Source organism: Trichechus manatus, unplaced genomic scaffold, assembly GCF_000243295.1.
Source record: "Trichechus manatus latirostris isolate Lorelei unplaced genomic scaffold, TriManLat1.0 scaffold00026, whole genome shotgun sequence".
NCBI classification, from domain to species: Eukaryota; Metazoa; Chordata; class Mammalia; order Sirenia; family Trichechidae; genus Trichechus; species Trichechus manatus.
Window position 1 is genome coordinate 13,388,898 of NW_004443962.1, and position 22,606 is coordinate 13,411,503.

Here is a 22,606-nt window from a genome sequence, read left to right on the forward strand (position 1 = left end):
GTTTGAACCACTGACCTTTAGGTTAGCAGCCAAGCTCTTAACCACTGCACCACATAGGCTCCCTTTATACTTGGTAATTATTATAATTTAGAAACATGGGATGGGTGGGGTGATGATCTGGGCAACCTATTACCATTGTATTAACTATTATTAGATCCAGATATAAGGAGCCCTGGTGGCACAATGGTTAAGTGCTCAGCTGCTATCTGAAAGGTTGGCAATTCAAACCCACCAGCCACTCTGTGGAAAAAAAGCCTTGGCAATCTGCTCCTATAAAGATTATAGCCTAGAAAACCCCAAGGGGCAGTTGTATTCTGTCACATGAGTTGGAATTGACTCGTGGGCACCTAAAAACAACAGCACAACAGATCCAGATAAATGCAGGGGAAAGTCAACCTAGAATTGAAAAAGTCATTTGCAGAGCTACTTTTGTTTAATGGGTATTACATAAATGCCTAATGATATTTACAATGCGACTCAACAAAGGCTTTACAGGAGTTTTCCAGTTTTCACTGTTAGGATTTTTTTCTGATGAGAATCCCGTATTTTTCTAATAGATGTGTCCTCCTACCTCAGAGAGCCTCTGACCCTCCCACAGGGGGCTCTGGACACTGTCCTGCCTGAGGTGTTGTGATAAATTCTTTGCTCATTTTTCCTTTGTCCCTCCTTGCCTGCCTCTCTTGTCCCAAAGTCTTATCTTGTCCTCCCGGGAGGTATGTTAAGTGCTCTGCCAGCCTGCCTGTGTGCCTGGCCTGTTTTTTCTCACTGCCAGTACCTCTTGGATTCCAATTCCAAACATGGTATCCATCTGGGGTCACCCTTCCTTCCGGTGCCAAGAGAGAAGCATTCCAAATGGAACACAAGTGTGCCTCCTGCGCTGGGCTCTCTTCATTCGGCTTGGGGACAACAGAGAGCAGGATGTGTTCACTTCATCCCAAACTCCACTGAAGTTTTCCGTCCCACAGTCTACCTTTCCTTGGGAAAATTTAGTTTCTCTGCTAAGAGCCAAGTTTGAAGACTGTCCTAAAAAAAACTGGAGCCAAGAAAGCCCGCCAGAGCTCTGTAGGGGAGAATCGGAGCTCTGCTGAGGGAGAAAGAGAAAGAGAAGCTTTTACGTTCTCCATGAAGTGTGCCATGTTCTGCCATTCATTCCTAAAGCCACCAGCTGCATTCCTCCCGGGACAGGAGGAGTTGGTAATGAGAAGCCAGAGTTGAGAAGACACCTGGCAGGACAGATAACTCATTTTCTGGATATCGTCTGTGGGGGCAGTTTTAGGGCTCAGTAAGGCTTTGAGACGTGCCGAAGATGAGCGCCAATAGCAGCACAGTGAGCCAGCTCCCCTGGCAGGGGCCGGTGTGCGTTGGCTGGAGGCAGGATCTGGAAGGGGCTCTTTACCACCTGGCCAACTGCATCTTGCTCCTGGGCTTCATGGGGGGCAGCGGGGTATATGGATGCTTCTACCTCTTTGGCTTCCTGGGTACGGGCTACTCGTGCTGTGTGCTGTGGGGCTGGTTCAATGCCTGCAGCCTGGACATCATCCTCTGGAGCTCCCTGCTGGCAGTGGCCTGTCTGCTCCAGCTGGTACACCTGGTATACCGCCTGCGGGACGACACCCTCCCCAAGGAGTTCGACCTCCTCTACAAGACTCTGTACCTGCCCCTGCAGGTGCCCCTGCAGACATACAAGGAGATTGTTCACTGCTGCCAGCAGCAGGTCTTGGCTCTGGCCACTGAGCAAACCTATGCTGTGGAGGGTGAGACACCCATCAACTGCCTGTCCTTGCTGCTCGCTGGCCGGTAAGCTACTCTACCATTGCCCAACATTTCTTTCCCCAGCCCACGCTTCTCATTTCCTAGCATGTCCCTTTCCATTTCGCGTCTCCTACCATTGAGAGAAGGATGTGGCAAGTCAAAGAGACCAAAATGGATTTTTCTAAGGGAGGGCACGTTTCCTCTTTCTTAGAATGTTCCAAGAGGAAGCCAGGTCATGAGGCATCTTCTTGGTTAGTAAGAACGCTTGTGTGTGTACTTGCTGTTGTGATGTGTGGGGTGGATGTTTCTAGAGCTCTGGCCTGAAATGACCACACATACACACACACACACACACACACACACACATAAACACACCCCTCAGTGCGCCATGGCTAAGCTTCAGCAGTCTCGCTGTAAGCCTTTTCAGGAATGCTTCTGGAAAAGTGAACATGTCAATAAGATTAATTTGTTTTTTCCATATGCATTCAACAAATATTTGCTAGATGCCAACTACGTGCAGGAACAACGCTAGAAATAGAGGGGTTTCCCCTAACTCCTGTTCCTTGCCAGGTGTCTAGGAAGCGGCCTCAGTTGTTCTGGGAATAGCCTGTACAGACTCTGTATGTTATAGCCATTCTGTATACAGCCGGTCATGTAGAGGAAATGCCCCTTGTCCACTTTTCTACTCCTGGTTGTCCCACGGAGATTCTTGCCAACAAGAAGTCAACTGCTGTAAATCTGGGCGGGGGGGGGCGGGGAGGGCAGACAGTGAGAGAAGAGTGATGCCCACAGTTGTCTCACTGAGGATTTGGTGGAGGCACCCTGCTCCTTTAAGAAGGCTGACAGTTAGACACTGGTAGACATGATCTTAGTCAGAATCAGCGTGTGCTGAATCAGCCTGGATGCGAGTGCTAGCTATCGGCCTATGTCTTCTGAACAAACATCACGGGCCCTGTAGGGAATACACGTGGTAGAGAATTGTCGGTCCTTTGAGGCATTGCCCTGGTTGGACTTGTATGTGGGTCTGAGCATCAAACAACAAGCAACTTAACCTGGATGTACTTGGGCTGCAAAAAAGGAAGCAAAGTATTTCAAAAGCTTTGTCCTCAATTTTCCCCCTACTCCACTTTGTTTTATCTTACTTGAGACCGGGACAATGTGGTAGAAAATGTAACTAATAATCAGAAGGCTCTTATTTCAAGAAAAAATGACAACAGTTAAGACTGACAGTCAAAACCAAAAAACCAAACCCACTGCCGTGGAATAAGGATTTACAGTGTAGGGAACTTTCTCACTTCTGAGATCTGTGATGTTATTTGCTCCTCAGAGCTCCTCTGTAAGGAGGGAATTGGGACAGGTGGGAGAAGCGCCCACCCCACCGTGTGGCTGCTCATTTGCTGTAAGCATATTAAGGCTCTTGTCTGTTCTGGTATCTTCATAGGATGGATTTACTGTCAACTTGTATAAGACCACTTCCCTGTGACGGGGAGAAGGAAGCTTGCTCCCTCGGGGTGACTTTTCCTAGTATACATAGCAACAAATTTCGATATTGTTTTTTTCTTGCTTTTCCAAAGTTCAGAGTGAGGGTTTTGTTGTTCTTGTTGTTTTATTATCTTTAAATGTCAACCTGTCTAGCTTTGCTAAGTTGGAGGTGGGGGCTTTGCAAGAAGAAGCTTCTAGTCTATGATCAGGCTCTAGTTTTAAAGGAGAATTAGTGTACCTTGGACTGGTTACACAGGAGCCCTGGTGGCGCAGTGGTTAAGCAGTCAGCTGTTAACCAATAGGTCAGTGGTTTGAACCCACCAGCTGCTCCACAGAAGAAAGATGGGGCAGTCTGCCTCTGTAAAGACTCACAGCCTTGGAAACTCTACGGGGGCGGGTCTGCTCTGTCCTATAGGGTCGCTGAGTCAGAATCGACTCAACAGCAGTGGGTTTGGTTGGTTTGGGGACTGGTTCCAGTGAGGAAGCAAACACCTCACAGCGACAGACGAAAACCCTGTGACAGGAAGTGGGGGCCTCTTGTGCAGACCTCCCCTGTCTCATGTGCAGACTCATCTGGAGCCCTTTGCTCAAACCTCAGGAGTCTTTTTTGTTTTATTTTAATGAGGGCAGCCAGTCCCTTTCAAGACTCAGAGGGGTGATGTGACTTGTTCAAGTCTGCCACACTGTTAAGCTGGGCTTCCTGTTGGAAAGTTTCTCTCATATAAAATTCAAAGCAGAAAAGTCCACGTGTACAATCTCCTGAGTAGACGACCAGCTGTCTAAGTCTGTCATGTAGCAGGAAATTACCTGTTGTCCAGGAAATCAAGAAGGAGAGACTTAAATGATAAAGGACATGGTATACTGATTTCAGTAACTGCAGTGAGCCATGTGGGCTCATTAGATGTCACTCACACTCCAAGATGTTATTACTCCTTGGTGGCTTGCTTGGGTGGCCAGGTTCCTTGCCTGAGGGGACAACATGAGGATTTGATGTATGCTGCAGCAGCTTCATTCTCTCTTCCTTTCTTAGAGAAGCCTTTCCTTGAGATTTTGGTCCCCTTTTATAGGGACACAAGCAAATTCATTGGTGCGTTCCTTCTTTCCTTTCCTCCCTCCCTCGCTCCCACCCTTCCTTCCTTCAGTCTTTCCTTCCACAGATATTTATTAAGAGTACCATGATAGGGACTAGGGATCCAGTGTGAAATACAAAAAATATCATTCCTTGTACTCATGGAGCTTACAGTCTATCAAGAACGTCAGGAATTAAGGTATGCCATCTGGTGAATAATGGACATAGTATTTCCAGGAGAAATGCAGAGTGTGATGAGAGCATTTAACTAGTAATCTAACTTTTCTGAGGAGGTCCGACAAGACTTCCTGGAAGAACGGATGTTTAAGTTGAGACCTGAGGAGAAGGTAGGGATGGAGAAGAGGTCCAGCTGGAGGGGACAGAATATGTGAAGACCCTGAGGCAGGAAAACATGGCACTTCATTTTCTCTTGTATCCTTTCATTACTCAGGGAAGTTCTGCCTGGCAGTGCATACTACCTGGTCTTATGGGAGCAAGTGCGTTTCTGCCATCAGAGGCTCTGGGCTGACTTCTACATCTTAGCTTTGTTTGAGACCTATGTTCCCTTCTGTCTTCCATCTTTAGGTTATCATATAATAGGTGATACCTTATTAATTGGTGATGGTCTTCAGTAATTTGTATGGCCACATATATACCTATGCATTCATTAAGAGCAAGATTCAGGAGTGCAAATATCTCACTGACCAGAACATACTCAAAAGGCTACACGTAGCTGCAAGGGAGATAGAGAAATGAATGTAGTCTTTAGCCGGTCAGCCATGTGCCCAGTTCAAACTCTAGTGCTAGGGAGGAAGCCACCACCTGTCTGTCAGTTTGTTTTACTGTGATGGCTTGAGAGTTACTGGGATGCCGGCAGCTATGCTACTGGTGTTTCAAATGCTTGCAGGGTGCCCATGTTGGACAGGTTTCAGGGGAGTTTCCAGATTAAGACAGACTAAGAAAAAAGGCTTGGCGATCTGCTTCCAAAAGTTAGTCAGTGAAAATCTTATGGATCCCAACAGAATATTGTTCTATATAGTGCTGGAAGATGAGCCCCCTAGGTTGGAAAGCGCTGAATAATAGCCACAGCAATGGACTCAAACATACCAATGATCTTGAAGATGGTGCAGGACCAGGCAGTGTTTTGTTCTGTTGCACTTAAGGTCTCCATGAATCAGAGTTGACTCCAACAGCAACTAACAAACAACAAGTGGAGGAAGAGAAAAAGCAGATATTGGAGAACAGTCTGCCACACTGGAGTTCCTAGCTTTTCCTTCCATCCCTTTCCTTATCTGCTTCTCAATATCCTCCTCATCCTTCAAAACTCTTCTTTAAGAAGTCTGCTGCCTAAAGATGGAATTGTTCTCTCTCCCTCCTCTATGTTCCTCTTCCACTTTGTTCTTATAGTATAGCACTTATCACATTGAATGGCAGCCAGTTATGTGGTAACTGCTAAATTGTGAAATCCTCAAAGTCGTGGACCAGATTGTACTCATCTCTGCATTCTCAGACTTCCAGGAAAACAGAAGGAGTTCCGCGCATGTTTATTTAGTGAATAAAACTCCAGAAATAATGGAGTTCACAGCTTCCGCCAAATGGACAAGGTATACTTAAAGATCTTTTCTGCCTGTCCCCTGTCCTAATAGAGGAAACTCCTTGCTCATATAACTAGCTTTAGCAAGTAGGTTGAACCTAAACTATTGAGTTGTCTGGTGAAAAGCAAAAAAAGCTTATACTGGGTCCTAGTTGTTTTTCAGAAACAGCATCGCATCTGGAATACACCCATTGCCCCCTCCACACAGTCAGTGACATGCTGTCAAATATAACAATCCTCACAGAATGCAATGCCCCTTCCCTGCAGGGGCATAGATAGCATCAGGCTAGGTGCCGACCCCACAAGGCTACGAATACATGCAGCATCAGTGGTGTTTTTAACCTTGAGTTGTAAAACCAAGCCTATAGTCATGGGCAAGTCAAGAGCAGTTGTTTAACCTGTTGGCTGTGTTGAATAAGAATATCCATAAAATTAAAACAAATGTATTTTAGGATTCCTGGTTGCAGCCACAGGAACCCACTCTGGCTAGCTAAAGCAAAACATGATTTTTATTGAGAAGGATACGAGGATTTCTCACCAAGTTCGAGGAAATGGATGCAGCTGAGCCTCAGGTAGGACTAGAAAAGGAACATGCCAGAAAATGGACATTGCCAGTGCCTGTTAATTGTCCTCATCCAAGAAATGAGCCACACTCGCTTAATTCCTGTTCCAAATTCCTAGGAAAGGACTTTGACTGGCTCAGCTTGGGTTAGATGTTCACTTCAGGACCATTGACTGGACAGGATGGGTGGGATCTCATTGTCTACAGACAGAAGCTGTGTTGTCACCATATGGTTAGATAGGGTAAGGAAGGGGCAATGCTAATAGTGTCCACTATTGTCCACTATACCTCCCACCAAAAGCTCAGATAATAGGTGGCAATGTGGTGTCATAGCGAGAGCAGAGATTTTCGTTGCCAAATAGAATAGCCACGTGATAGCTGTGTAGCTTAAACTAGTCACTCAACCTTTCTGAGTATCATTTCCTTAGCTGTAAAATATAGAAAAGAATAATCTACCTTGAGTTATTGAGAAGGTTAATAAAATAGCACATGTAAAGTGGTTACAGTGTAAGCATGTGATATAAAAAACGAGGATCTTCATGTATCTGACTAGGAAGGATATAAGGTCAGGAAGTTGCCCGAGGCTGTACCTCTAAAGCAGAACTTTCTGTGATGATGGAAATGTTTTATATCTGTGGTGTTTAATAAAGTAGCCACTAGCCACACGTGGTTATTGAGCACTTGAAATGTGACTAATCCCACTGAGGTAGTGAATTTTTAATTGTACTTAATTTCAAATAATGTAAAGTAAATTTAAATAGCTACATGTGGCTAGTGGCTACCATATTGGACAGTGGAGCTCCAGAGCAGTGGTTCTTCTTTCTGGCTACTAGGATCACTTGGGAAGATTTTTAAAACTATTAATATCCAGATCCCAACTACAGAGATTCTTGCTTGATTGTTCTAGGATAAAGCCAAGTGTGGTTTTTTGGTTTTTTTTTTAAAGTTCCCCTAGAGCTTCTCCTGTGCTGCTTGGGATGGAGAACCATTGTTAAAGAGAAGGGAAGTGAGGGCTCGGAAAGTCTTAATGGGATCTCTTTCTAAATTGCTCCTATGCAGTAATCAAGCTACTCCTGCTCTGGGTTTTACCGTGTTTCAGGCACGGTCAATCTTGCTGGGAGAGCCATGTTGACGAGCAACACAACCTCAGTGAAGCGGGTTTGGGTAACCATTTCCTTTTTCCCATACAGTCTCTTCTCTCCCTTTGCCAGGGTTCGTGTGAGCCAAGATGGGCAGTTTCTGCACTACGTCTTTCCATACCAGTTCATGGACTCTCCCGAGTGGGAATCGCTGCAGCCCTCTGAGGAGGGGGTGTTCCAGGTAATAGGGAACCCCATGGCAGCACTGCCCTGCCCAGTCCCACTGTAGCCCAGCAATATCTCCACCTCCGTCTTTCCTTGCTCACATCTGTCCATTGAACTACTGCCAGTATGATGCCAAGTGTGGGCGTATTCTCATCTACAGAGAGGACCTGGGCTCCTGGCAGAGGTAGAGCAGTGTAGGGGCGTGCTGACCCAGATAGCTGGGCCCACAGCTCTTCCAGAAGACCCCAGTGACCTTAGAGGGTAACTTAAGATCTTTTGTGAGCCACATCTCCAGCTCTTCCCTCCCACACACTTTTCAGTCATACTAGCCATGCTGAAGTACTATTACTTCCCTAAACGTACTACAGTGTTTTGCAACGCCATGCCTTGGCCTCTACTGTCCCTCTGTCTGAAATGCATTTCCCCTTCTACACTAGGTTATGTCATCTCACTTCCTCTGGAAGCCTGCCACCAGTGTCCACCCCCACAGCTTACTGTTCCTGCGTGTATGCCTGTTCTAGTCCTCTTACTTACGCTGACTGGTGCACATGTTGCTCTCTGTTCTGGTTATCTAGTGTCCTTTCTATTTTCCACATGGTGAACTCTTTGAAGTAAAAATCTGGGCTTCTTCCTCTCTCCATCCCCAGTTCCAGAGGACAGTGCCTGGAACACAACAGGTGTTCATTACAGGTTTGCTGAGCTGGCACGGCAATGTGTAGTTGTCTCAGAGGACTCCGTGGGACACTCACATACATGCAAGCAGCACGCTCCATGTGGGAGCCTGGCTGCTTGGCCTCTGCTCTGCCAATTCTTCAGACTTCGGCTACCTTCTTTGTGACAACCACTATATATTACCTCAGTGGTTCTCACAACAGCCCTATGGGTTATTACCTCATTTAACGGATGAAGAAACTGAGGCTCAAAAAAAATCAAGTAATTTGCCCAAGGCCTTACCCGTAGAAAGTGGTAAAGCCAAGTTGCCTGGATTTACTATTTATGTTTATGTTTATGTTTTGTTTTATACTGGGAGAGAGGACCAGGAGTGTGGAATTTATACATGCATACTCTCAGCCTAATAAGGACTTCCTGCTTAGATAGTTTGTGGTACTGGGTTCCATGTGTCTTCTACCACTTCTGTCAGGGAGTCCCTCAAGCTAATTTGAGCCAACTCCGGAATAGACACATGCCAGGCAGTGCCACCTGGCTGGGCCTGCTTCCGTCCCCACCCTGACTCGGCTCTGTGAAGATGGAGCCTGAGAGGCAATCTTGATCCCACTGCCAGGGCCACCAGCCACAGACCCCCTCCTATTCTATTCCTCCTCTCCCCCACCCCACCCTCACACACGCCCCCTCTCTGACACCCCAGCAGTCTCCTTTGGGCACTCCCTCACGGCCATGAACCTCCAAGAGGGCTGAGTCAGGTCCTCAGCTGCCAGACCAGAGCTCTATTTCTGACGCTGACACTGAGGAACGGGCTGTGGGTAAGCTGGGTGTCCTCCCCTAAGTTATGCTCAAAAGGAAGGGCGGTAACCCCAGAGGGCCTCTCAGCCTGGAATGTAGGCACGGTCGTACTCCTCCCATTTTTATTTTTAGTTTGTACTCTGGTGGGAGCAATGAGAGCCACGCATTTGCTGTTGGCTGTGTAAAGTCCCATTTCCTCTTTGCAAATGCCAAGTGGTGTCCCAAGTTATAGTTCATCTTGTCCTTGCCTTTTGCAATTACATAGTCTTCATTGACTGAGAGAATATCTACAGTGAATGCCTGGATCATGATTCACATCGCGTTTAACACAAATCAATCGACCTTCCATCACACCTCTCACCAATTCAATTAAATAAGAATTTATTGACTGTCCAGCACTGTGGCACTGTCATTACTCACCAAGAACACAGCACAGAGGTGCACGCGGACATCATCATTATTTCTCCCATTTGCATCGTGTTTTACTTAACTCAAGGCCTATTTACATGTTATTTACATGTGTTATTTCATTTAATCCATCCAACCAACCTCTGAGGTGAGTATTCAAGAAAAAGCCAAATACTTGTCAGAACTTTATTACAGACACGTGCATATGTATGTAGGAACCAACCAAGAAACAGATTTCCCAAGGACCTCTGAGAAAGGGTTTCATATAAGATACGAGAAACTGTCATTAGGTTCTTTTGCAGCATACAAGATTGGTAGTCTTCACCTGATTCATTCATTCGCTTCAGTAATACTGGGCACTTACTATATACCGCTGAAACCCCGGTGGTGTAGTAGTTAAGAGCTACGGCTGCTAACCAAAAGGTCGGCAGTTCAAATCTACCAGGTGCTCCTTGGAAACTTTACGGGGCAGTTCTACTCTGTCCTATAGGGTCGCTATGAGTCGGAATCGACTCAACGGCAATGGGTTTGGTTTTTTTGGGGATTTTATTATATACGAGGCATTGTTAAATGCGCTTAGGATACATCAGTGCACAAAACTAAGGTCCCTGCCCTCATGCAATTTGCATTCTGGCAGCGGAAACAAAAAATAAGCCACTTAACTACTAGTTAAAAAAAAATAATAAAGCAGAGTTAAGGGAGATATGGTTGCACTTTTAAATAGAGTGGTCATGGAAATCCTTGTTAAGCAGGTGATATCTGAGCAAAGACCTGAAGGAGGTGACAGTGTGACCTCTGGGTAGAGCTTAGTAGACAGAGGGGGAGCCAGCGCACAGGCCGTGAGGTGGAAGAGGGTAGCATGTTTGAAGTGCAGAAAGGGGGCCAGTGTGGCTGGAACTGTGAGGGAGAAGATGGCAGGAGAGGTAGTCAGAGAGGCGACAGGGGGATCTGAGCTTGTGTTTTCTATGTTATAAAGCCAAAAGCGTTTCCTAATGGAGTGGATGTGGTATGTGAGAGAAAGAGAGGATCAAGAATGACTCTAAGGATTTAGACCTGAGCAGCTGGAAGGATGGAACTGTTAGCAACTGAGATAAGGAAGGCTGCAAGTAGAGCTGGTTTCGAGGGATGATAGGAAGTTGTTTTGGACATGTTAGGTGAGTCATCTACAGACATTCAGGTGGAGATGCTGCACAGGCCGTTAGATATTTGAGTCTGGAATTCATGAGAGAGGTCTGGGCTATAGACATACACTTGGGAGTTGTTGGCATACAAATGATATTTAAAGCTATTGGATTGGATGGCACAGTGGTTAAGTGCTCAGCTGCTAACTGAAAGGTTAGTGGTTTGAACCCACCAGCCACTCCACAGAAGAAAGAAGTGGCAGTCTGCTTGCATAAAGATACAGCCTTTGAGGCAGTTCTACTCTGTTCTGTAGGGTCGCTATGAGTTGGAATTGACTCAATGACAATGGATTTGGGGGATTCGATCACCCAAATGAGTGAGAGAAGGGGTTCAAGACCTGAGCCCTGAGATGCCCTAACCTTAAAAAGTTGGAGAGAAGAGGAAATAGCAAAGGAGCCTGATAAAGAGCAATCAGGAGACAGAAGGAACCCCAGGAGAGTGTGACATCCTGGGAACCAACTAAAAATGTATCAGAGGAGGGAGCAATCCGTGAAGGTGAATGCTGTAAAAATTGACCACTTGACTCAGCAACGTGGAGGTCATTGGTGCCTTAACAGACAGCATTTGTGGACTGCTAGGGACAAAGCCTTATTGGTTTAAGACAGAATGAGAGGAAAGGAATTGGAGATAGCAAGTATAGACAGCTTTTTCTTGGAATTTTGCTGAAAAGGAGAGCAAATTAGTGGAGTGATAGCTAGCCAAGGAAGTGAGACAAAGAAAAAGGGCTTTTTAATTTTCTGGTTTTGTTCTAAGATGGAAGAAGTAACAGCATGTCCATAAGATTGCCTACAGTCTTTGTGCTCAGTGTTAAGGACACTGTTTATGTCCAGATTGACTCTTACTCACACATACCCGCTTCATGTTCAGTACTCTGATTTCTTGTTTGGGAATTGCTAGTAAGTACAGATAAGGTTTAGGTTATGTTAGGTTGTGACAAATACTTGCTGAACTCTTAGTAATGGACGGATGGTATGCATTACTTTCAGAATTCTTTCTCATGAAGCGACATGGATGAGTAATTTGTCTGATGCCATACTGCTGGTAAAGTGGTAAAGCTGTTACTTGACACCAGCCTCTGGCCTTGGTGTTGTAACTTAGGGCCCTGACCGCAGTGCTTATTATTGCGGTGGGGGAGTCGGGTAGGAGGGGTACTGCAGAGGGGCAAGGGAAGGAGGGAGGGTAGTGGGAGATCTGGTAGGCAATGCAGGGATTAAAAGGATTACATAAATCTCTAATAGAGAATTTTGTAAAGCCAGCCCTACTTTTAACTAGATAATTTATTTAAAGAACTTAACACAATGCGTGGCACAGAGTTACCTCTCAAAAAACGTTAGCTGTTATGATTATCATCATCATCATCATCATTTCCAATGTCTCCGTCCACAAATTTCCATCATGAACCCTGCTGGCCTTCTCACTTTTAAAGTGTTATGGCCATCAGATTATATACAGCTGTGTGATTCTGTACCCCTTTCCTTTACTCTCCTAAGCACATTTCCATCTTAAACCTTAACTAAGGTGTACTGTGTACTGGGCACACATTCTGCTTGTTTACCCTGGAAGTGTAACTTAGCTTTGCATCATGGGCATGCAGTGAGCTCTCAGAAATTCCTAGATAAATGACTAAGTGGAGAGGGGGATGCCTTTGACTCTCTGCTCTGAAGAGTTCCTCTTCCTCTGTGTCCTTTTCCTGACCTTAGTTATCAGATCATTTTGGTTAGGTTTAGTGGCCAAGCCAACAGCAACTTCAAGGGTCTGAATAGCAGGACAGTGCTTTGATCACTTGCTGCCCCTTGGCATACCTAATCAGAAGCTAACTGAACTTCTTTCCAACTCCTTTATCCCCTTCTCCAATATATTATCCTTCTTTATTCTTAAATGAAGTCATTAGCATTTCAGCCACACTTCAGAGTGCTAGGAGACCCTCCTCTTTCTTGAAGTCGCAACATACCAGACCCTCTGCAGCCATTAGTTGTATACGCCATGGAACCATAGAATGTAAGCGATGAGGAGACCGAATGTGGAAACTCAGGCTCTAGGAGCTGATGGCCCAGTGAGTGAATGGCTGATTCCAGAGCTCCTGATACACGACATCCCTCATGTCAGTGCAACAAATAAGTCATTCATTGGACCACCTCCTCACAAGGCCGTGGGAGGATAATCCTACACAGCTTCTTCAATAATCAATTTGACTTCAATAATCAAATGACTTCAATAGTCATTTACCAAGTAACTGTACGTTTCTCTTTGCTCAGTACGGACACATTTTCTAGTTTAAACTTTCCCTCTCTGCTCTTGACCCTTCTCAGGTCACTCTGACTGCTGAGACCACATGTAGCTACATTTCCTGGCCCCGGAAAAGTCTCCACGTTCTTCTGGCCAAAGATCGATACATCTCCCGCCTCTTCTCAACCTTGCTGGGCTATGACATCTCAGAGAAGCTCTACGCTCTCAACGACAAATTCTTTGCGAAGTTTGGCCTGCGCTTTGATATCCGCCTTCCCAGCCTCTACCATGTCCTGGGTCCTGCTGCCCCGGACGCAGGGCCAGAGTCCAAGAAGAATGATGAGGAAGTCTGTGAGCCAGCAATGTCCTCTCCTCAGGCCCTGCCCACATCTGCCCAGAAAACACCTCCTTGTCCTCCCCCTCCAGCTGCCACCAACCCTCCTGTACCTCCTTCCCAGGTCAGGATGTCCAGGCCCAACAGTGGCATCCTGGGTGAGGACTCCACCAGTCTGGTGCTGGAGGATTTTGAGGAGGTGTCAGGATCAGAATCGTTTATGGATTATAGGAGTGATGGGGAGTACATGAGATGAGGGGAGAGCTAACTTGGGCACAGCCACCAAGCTCAGGATCCTGTGTAAGTACTCACAAGGCAGCTGCCACACCTTCCTGACAACAGCTGGCCTTAACTCAGCTTGAAAGGGCAAAAAAACCATCTCGTGGAGCCTGTCCTCCAGAAAGTGACATTAACCCAACCTTGCAGATAGCAACTCACTCCGGGTGCATGCAGAGCATGAAGGGATGTTTAACCCATCCATTATTAACAGGCATTGCATTTTTGAAAGAGGGCTGGTTGATATTTTAAACAGGCAGGTAGGTTGTTAAATTTTTTGCGAGGTTGTGCTAAAAGCCAAGGCCACAGCTGGGGCTAACAGGGACTTCATCTGTGGCATGCATTCTAAAGGGGAAAAAAAAGCTGACATGGTTCTAGTACCTACTGGATTGTCTTCTTGGTGTAGAGTCAGTCCTGCAAAGCTGTCAGTATTTAGCCTGGACTGGGCAGGTATCTTTGCTAAAATTGCACATTTCAAAGAGGGGTACAGGCTAATAACCTGTGGGGAGGAAAACATGCCCACCTTGCTTTCCTCTTCCCCAGTGGAGAATGTGCTGATCACTCAGGCAGAGAACTGGACACCTCTCTGACTAAACATTACTATGATCAGATAAATACACTGCAGGCTGGCTTTTCCCAGCAAACCACACCTACATGAGGCAGAGTGGGCATGAATCTGGGAGGCTTCATGGTGTGGGAAGAATTTCTCTCACGGCTCAGGAGTACAAGAAAGGTTGCACTTGGTAGTTCTCAGAAATTGCTTTCATGGTCCCCTGGCTGCTCTCTCAGTACTGTGACATTTTCCTCTGGGACTCCACCCAACCATGGTGGAGGCCTGGATTTTCCTGAGGAAAATCCCACAGTTCCCAACTGGGAAGGCATTTCCAAGTAAGGGGCCCTTCAGAGACACACCATTCATTGGGAAATGTTGACGTATTTTCTAAGAAACCAGCCCAGTAAGGAAGCCTTCCAGGGTACACCAGGGAATGTTTGTACACTGTTGAAAGCAGGTTGTATAAATGATGAAAGAGGCTAGGGAGGAGAATAATATGAGGTTAAATATTTGGTTATAGTATAGATATGCAGTTTATAATCTCCTGTGATACCAGTATCCCACCTTGAATTGGTTCTGGGGTGATTCCAAGGATCTAGCATCCATGATCACTTTTGACTTCCTCCACTGGCACCGTCCACTCTCATTGCCCCTTTTCCATCGTGATGATATTCACTTCGCTACTCGTTCACCCCAGCCACGCAGACTTGTAGCATCCTATGGATCCCTGTCTTTGTTCAACATGCCTTGGACCCGTACAATCTGTTATCAACTCAGCAGCTCTCTGCTTTTTCATGTTGTTCTTCCTGTTTTTCTTCTCTTTTCCTGGTTCTATTTGTTCTTTCTTCCTGGTAAACTGGTTGCCTAAATTTACTACTCTTAAGTGTCCCTTTTCTTCTCAGTGCATCCCCCTGGCCCATTTGTCCTCTATTCCTTTCCCATTTCATTGTTCATGTATTTCTCTCTCCTGTTACTTTCTTTTCCTTTTTTCCCACTTTCTTGATTTGCTCCGTTCATCCTCCTAAACTACCGTGTGCCCCCATCTTGTTTTTAATCCTAGCTCTTCCAAGATCAGTACCTTCCCTCTGTCTATAAACACACTCAAGTGAATGTGTGAAACTCCCCGTTAGGGGGCGACAAGTTTCATGTGTGAGCTTTTCCAACCATTAGGAGGCAGGCAGCATGGTAAGCAAGATTAAAGAGCCGAAGACTGGGAGCCCCAAGTCCTCCCTTCTGTGTGTGGATCTGTTAATAAGCAAATACATGACATCTTGCAAATCACACAACCTCTCTGAACCTCAGTTTCTTCATCTGAGTGTGTTGAACCAGCTGACTTCTAAGGGTCTTCTTGCGATTATGTGAAGAGGCAAAGGATGAGTTTTTCAGGGGAGGAAAAGAGAAGTAGTCAGTTAATACAATGGGCACAAGCTCCAGGACCTCAGAGCATGCAGCCTGAATGTCTTTCAGCAAGAATTCTCTGCTATATTTCACTAAGATTTCTCTGATGCCTTGGGGATATCCTTCTCCCTGGTGGGTTGTGGGTCCTGCTTGGCTAGAAGTTTCCTCTGTCCTCTACTTGAGAATATTTTACCCTCTACCATGTGATTAGAGTATAGCTGTTTTATTGGAAAGAAGGTCGCAAGTCGATCTCCAAAGGATTGAACTCTGAATATTATTTTATGACATACCCCTTTCCAAATTTAGCCTTTTCTGAAACTCAAGATTAAGTAACTGCTAATATAATATTCGAAATTACTGGTATTTACAGTATAAGAGAGTAGGGTTTTTACATTTGTTTGGTTAAATAGTAGAGAAAAAGGAAGAAATAAATAGTTTTTACTTTACAAACCAGAGTTTTCAGAACAAATTGAAAACATGATCAAAATTGGGTAAATTTCAGACGGCTAATTTAAACCTGAGATTTTCTTTGGAAATTGTGTTTTTGGATGTTGAGTTTGACTTATTCTGCCGTCAAAATCCTTGAGGAGTTATTATTATAATGAAATAGAATGTTCCCTTGTGATTGGTAGCAATTTGCTATAATTTCCTTCATAAAGTAAAGCACAATTTACCATCTCTTCCCTGCCTCTTCAGTTACCAAAATTTTAAGCTCATTGCTATTCATCCCAGCACAGCACTTACATAAGGAGCATGAAGTTGGGTGAATTCTGCATCGTTAAGGATGACACGGCACCATCACGCTGACACCAGCGCTTGTCTCTCAGACCAATCCAATTTAAGCCGGACTAAAAATAGTCAGAGCTTCCACTGGGGCACTTTTTTGGAAGAGAGTACATTTTTTAGTCTGGTGGTGCCCTATATTGAACTGTAAATGGGTACTACTTCTCTTAATAGGAAAAGCAGTGCTGCCGGATAATATATTGATGCAGGGTCCTAGAGCCAGACTCTACCTTATCATTTGCTTCCCTAGAATTTTTTCTTTTAATTCTATGGGCACTCTTCACAAGATTCCATTTGAAGTCTTACTTTATAGGAAATGCTCAGTATACACTTAACTAAATGAATGAAGGACTTATCTTTTAGAAATGCATCTCTGAGGTGGTCAGTTGAGACACTGAGACCCATTACAATATGGAAGACAACCGTGGTCAGGAAAGGAGACCAGGACCAGGACATAGTACCAAGGGCCAGAGAACCAACACAATATACATTTCTTATCTACTGTATATTTCAGACACTGTGCTAGATAATCACATGCAAAACAGTTGAAAGAAGTAAAGATGTTTAATCTACAAGAGACAGGAAAGTAATATCTTCAAACTTTAAAGAAGAAAGGGAATTAGAATTTGGTTTCACTTGGTGTCTAGATATGGAATGCAGAAATTGAATTAAAGGCTGACAGGTACAAGGGCAAGGATTTCAGCTTAGTATTAATAATGGATTTCCTCATGGGATAGTAAGTTACTCATCATTAGAAGAGTTCAAGCAGGGACCAAAAGAAATCTCCATATTTTATAAAGGTGATCCAGGCTCTCGGAGAAGGTTACAATAATCAGAAGATTATTGCTATAAAGGTGCCTTCTGACCCTGTGATGCTATGATTCTGAGAGCTGAACTCTAGTCCTCCCACTTAACCACCATCAAGAGTGGGTTCTTCATCTGCAGAACAGGACTAGTCTGTCTCTATCTACCTTACAAGGTTGCTGTGAGGAGTAATTGAGATAAACATAGAAAATCAGTTTGTAAGTTGTAAAGCACTAGTTAAATGTATAAGATATTGTAAAATTCTCTTGTGTATAAGGTTGTTTGGGGCCCTGGTGGTGCAGTGGCTAAGTGCTTGGCTACTAACCAAAATGTTGGCAGTCTGAATCCACCAGCCGCTCCTTGGAAACCCTATGGGGTAGTTCCACTCTGTCCTATAGGGTCGCTATGAGTTGGAATCGACTCGATGACAATGGTTTTTTTTTTTTTTTTTTTTTAAATGCAGTTAATTAGCAGTGTCTCTCTCTCTCTCTCTCTCTCTCATTTTAATTTTGTCAGAGATACACAATTTCCCCTTTTATTTCCCCCAGTCTGGCTCTCCACTGCAGGTGGCGACTGGCAGAGCCGCTTAATAATAAGGAGCAGCCAAAAGGTGGCTGCCCAAAGGAAGCATACACCAGCTCCTTAGCCCCTGAATAACTGAGAGATATTTTCCTGTATATATTCAGGGGAGACAGTCACAGTCACACTGTATTAGGCTCTCTCCTTCACAAGTGGCTGGAAAGTGTTTTGATAGCTGTCAGTGCTCTTAAACAGCACATTTCTCACAGAACCATGGACAGACTCCTGGGGCAGCAAACTTGCTCTTGAAGGGGCCATGGCAGGAGCTGCCTGGGGTCCAGGTGCTGGGGTCTCTAATAGTAATACCACTTCTACCTACCAGGTGTCCAGTGTGTCAGTCTGTGAGTTAGAAGCATCAGTGAGTGCCCTCCGGTCCCTCCGGAGCACAGCAGCCCGGGGTCACCCTGCAACCCACACCTCTCCCTCCCAGATCATTCACCTATTTTTGCTTTGCAGGGCTCCTTCACCTACCCTTCTTCTTGTAAAAATAAAAGAAAGGTGTCTTATAAAACTCCCCACTCTTTTATACAGGTTGCTTTTCTTTAACTGATATTCAGCAGAGTTAGATAGGAGGGAGAGTTCTATAGATTCTTCATAGCAAACAACAAAAGCTGATCTCTTAGTCTCCTTGCTTATAAGGCGAGAGGATTGGACTACATAACTTCAAAGCTGACTTGCCCTAATATTTCACAGTAAAACGCTTCACAGGTACAACTGCCCCTACCATATCAGGGATTGGGTACAGTTAAAACGTTGGGAATTGACAGAGAAAAAAGAAAACTGAATAAAACCATTAATGTCTCCATATGAAGTTAGGCAGGTTATCTGGAGCTGTAGTCCTGAAATCCGTCCTCTTTTTCTTTTCACAGCTTCTCAAACTCCCCTCCAGAGCTACCGTCAAGTGATGTCCAAGGGACAGGCCCCTTTGGTTCCAACCCACACTCCTGAACTTTAAGGATGGATCCACGGTCCTTTTCTCTGTGGGCGGCCTAGCTGTCTGCCCATGTTAATAGTCACAGGAAGGTCACTGTTATGCACACCCATCTTCTTACCTACTGGTGGGCTCCCAGGCATGGTGGGGAGAACACAGAAGACACCGGCACTGCAGCTACCCCACGAGGCCCTGGACGACTTCTAAAAATTCACCCGCATAAGCCTTCCTTTGGGAGGATACAAGTAAAAGCGCAGGAGCACAGATTCCATCGTTTACTAGCTGCATGATTGTGGACAAGCTCCAGAGCCTCTCTGAGCCTCATCTGTAAAGTGGGAATCATAAAACCCACCTCACAGGGTTGCTGTGAGGATTAGATCAGTTGATTTAGGTAAAGCACCTTGCACGTGGCTTGGCACCTACTAAGCACTCAATAAACCACTCGATTCCTTGCCCCCTGTTGTTTCATTGAGATGTCAAAAAGGATGGATGGAGTGAGCAGTCCAAGAAGTTCTCACCGATGGTTCTTATTTTTATTTTTTTAAATTAAAATTTAACTAGTCAGAATCGACTCGATGGCAACGGGTTTGGTTTTTTGGTTAATAGAATTTAAAAACACAGTTTTCTCTTAAGCTTTTAAGTTCAACTTACAAATTCCTTGCTCTAATTATGAATCTAGTACTGAACAATAGTTTTCAGGGACGTTTTTATAAACTTAGTTAATTAAATTTTCTTAAACATTTTAAAATGGATTTATAAATTTAATATATTCTATTTTTTTCTCCCTAAATACTTCAAAATATGTCCTGGTTATCTATTACTGTGTGATACCCACCTCAAAACAGTGACTTAAAATAGTCACAATAATTTCTTTTGCTCCTGCATGTGGAGATTGACTGGGCTCAGCTCAGTAGTTCTCACTCAGGGTTTCTTATGCTGTTACACTCTGATATGGCTAGGACTTTTCTCATGCATGTCTTTTCAGCTGAAGACTCAAACAGCTGAGGATCCTTGGGCATCTCTCATGGTCTCTCTCTTTCTGGCTAGTCTCTTCACATGGCAGCGTCAAACTAGCTAGAATTCGTACATGGTGGCTGAGGGTCCCTGAAGTGGGTATCCCAAGAGAGATGGACAGAAGCTGCATGGCCTTTTCTAACCTTACCTCAGAAGTCACACAGCCACACTTCCACCACATTCTACTTATTAAGACAACCACAAAGACCTCTCCAGTTTTATTGGAAGGGGACTCTCTTGGCTACCTACTACTGCTGTAACAGAAATACCACAAGTGGTATTTTATTAGGATGTCTTTAACAAACAGAAATTTATTTTCTCACAGTTCAGGAGGCTAGAAGTCCAAATTCGGGGTGCTGACTCTAGGGAAGTCTTTCTCTCTCTCTCGGCTCTAGAGGAAGGTCCTTGTCTCTTCTGAGCTTCTGCTCCTAGACAATCTTCATGTGGCTTGGTGTCTCTCTTCCCTCATCTCTGCTGCTTAGCATCCTTGTTTAATCTCTTGTATATCTCAAAAGAGATTGACTCAAAATACACCCTACACTAATCCTGTCTCATTAACAGAACAAAGACAACCCATTCCTAAATGGGATTATAACCACAGGCATAGAGGCTAGGATTTACCACACATATTTTTGAGGAATACAATTCAGTCCATAACAGGGACATCGACTCTACCTCTGATGGGAACAGTGTCAAATAATTTTCAGACATGTTTTAAAATAATGGTTCACTTTCGGTCATTTTTGGTATATCAGGTGCTGGCTTTCTGGAAGGTAGGAGGAAGAGCAGGAAGCTTCTCACCAAAGTCAAATAGAGAGAGAGAGAGAGTTTTTGTATCATCTGAAAGTGTGGAGTGAAAGGAGTCTGAGAGGAGAGAACTGCTGAGTAGAATTGGGGAGTTGTGCTAACAGAGTCTAGAGAGAAATCCCTAGCCTGTGAGGACATTTTCAACTGCATGACCATGTCTGCAACGCGGATCATGGTTTCCCATATCCTGAAAAGCATTGAAAGATTCTCTAATGGAAGCTTGAGCTCTTTTCAACATTTCAAAACGTCAAATGGAAAGCATGTGTTTGCTTGCAGTAAGGTTGCTTTGATTTTTAAAAATGATAAACTATTATATTGAAATAAATAAATACACAGAAGAGTGTACAAATCATAAATATGTATATGGTGAGCACATTCATGAAAGCTCCTCTCTGGTCAAGAGGTATAAAGTTACTGATACCCCAGAAATCCCATTCATGCTCCTCCCAGTCATTACCCATTCTTCTCCATAACTATCACCAGTATCACGACTTTTACCATAAGAGATTAGTTTTGCCTGGTTATAAGCTCCATGTAAATGGAATCACACACTGCATACTTTTTTAGTCTGACATTTTTTGCTTAATATTGTGTTTGTAAGGTTTATCCTTATTGTTGTAGTTAGCAATAGTTTGTTTATTTTTCTTGCTATATAGCATTCTGTTGTATGAATATACCACAATTTATTTAACCATTCTAATGTTGGTGGGGAGCCCTGGTGGCTAAGTGGTTAAGAGCTTGGCTACTAACCAAAAGGTCAGCAGTTCGAATCCACCAGCCACTCCTTGGAAACCCTATGGGGCAGCTCTACTCTATTCTACAGGGTCACTATGAGTTGGAATCAACTTGACGGCAATGTAATGTTGATGGGCATTTGGATAGTTTCTAGCTTGGAGCAATTATGAATTACTGCTAAGAACATTCTTGTACATAGCTTTTGGTACACATATGTATACATTTCTTGGGTATATGCCTAGGAGTAGAATTGCTCAGGAAGTGGATATATAGAGATAAACATATACAGATACATTTGGGTATATAGACATAGTTGGACATATAGATATAATTGGACATATAGGCATAATTGAATATATATATATATATAACTTTAGTAACTACTGCCCAACAATTTTTCTAAGTGATTGTACCAATTTATATTTCCACTAGCAGTGTGTAAAACTTCTAATTGCTTCTCATCCTGGCCAAGAGTTGGCATTGTTACTTTTTTTTTTTTAAATGTGGGTGTTTATAGCAGTAAATCGTTGTGGTTTTAATTTTCCTTTCCCTGATGAATAATAAGATTGAGTACCTGTTCATATTTTTATTTGCTATATGGATATCCTCCATCATGAATTGTCTGTTCTAGTTTCTTGTCCATTTCTCCATTTGTTTGTGTGCTTTTTCCTATTGACTTAAAGGAATTCTTTAAATATTCAAGTTAAAAGTCATTTGTTGGTTACATGTATTCAAATATATTCTCCCACTTTGTGGCTCTTCTTTTTTCTCTAACTGGTGTCTTTTGATGAACAGCATGGAAGTTCTTAATTTCAACGTAGTAATTTATCAATCTTTTCCACCATGATTAGTACTTTTTGTATTATGCCTAAGAATTCTTTTCCTCCCCTGAAGATATTCTCTTTATTACCTTCTAGATGTTTTGTTGTTTTATTTTTCACAGTTAGACCTGATCTGGATCAACCTGGATTTGATTTTTGTGCACAGTATGAAGTAGGAGTCAAGATTCATTATTTTCCATGTGGATACCCGATTGATTGACCACTACTTATTGAAATGATCGTCTTATTCCCAAAGCTGTGTCCCCTTTGTCATAAATCAAATGCCTGTAAGTCTGTTTCTGAATGTTCTATTCTGTGCCATTGGTCTATTTTTCTATCCTTTGCCAATACTACCTACTCTTAATTATTGTAGCTTTGTAATATGTCTTGATATCTGGTTTTGATATTTTGTTTTTCTTCAAGTCTTGATTATTCTTGGCCCTTCCTTTTCTGTTTCCATATAAATTTTAGAATCAACTTGTCAGTTTCCACAAAAAAAATAAACCCTGTTGGGATTTTATTAGAATTGCA

The 22,606-nt window shown here is 43.8% G+C and overlaps 1 protein-coding gene across 2 annotated transcripts; it reads left to right on the plus strand.

Annotated features, from left to right (window-relative positions):
* Nucleotides 1-1,306: 1,306 nt before the first annotated feature.
* On the plus strand, nt 1,307-19,419 carry POPDC2 (popeye domain containing 2). 2 transcript variants are annotated; one of them, XM_004373656.2, is made up of 4 exons: nt 1,307-1,797; nt 7,671-7,779; nt 13,124-13,532; nt 18,637-19,419. In XM_004373656.2, the coding sequence occupies exons 1-4, from the start codon at nt 1,307-1,309 to the stop codon at nt 18,720-18,722; spliced, it is 1,095 nt and encodes a 364-aa protein (XP_004373713.1). In that variant the 3' UTR covers nt 18,723-19,419. The 2 variants fall into 2 exon arrangements, with proteins under 2 accessions (XP_004373713.1, XP_004373712.1); XM_004373655.2 differs by lacking the exon at nt 18,637-19,419 and having other exon boundaries at nt 13,124-13,652.
* Nucleotides 19,420-22,606: the final 3,187 nt, after the last annotated feature.

Coding starts and splice junctions, on each gene's coding strand:
- POPDC2 (XM_004373655.2), top strand. CDS start 1,307: ATGAGCGCCAATAGCAGCACAGTGAGCCAGCTCCCCTGGCAGGGGCCG. Junction 1,798..7,670: donor TCCTTGCTGCTCGCTGGCCG/GTAAGCTACTCT, acceptor TCCCTTTGCCAG/GGTTCGTGTGAGCCAAGATG. Junction 7,780..13,123: donor CTGAGGAGGGGGTGTTCCAG/GTAATAGGGAAC, acceptor GACCCTTCTCAG/GTCACTCTGACTGCTGAGAC.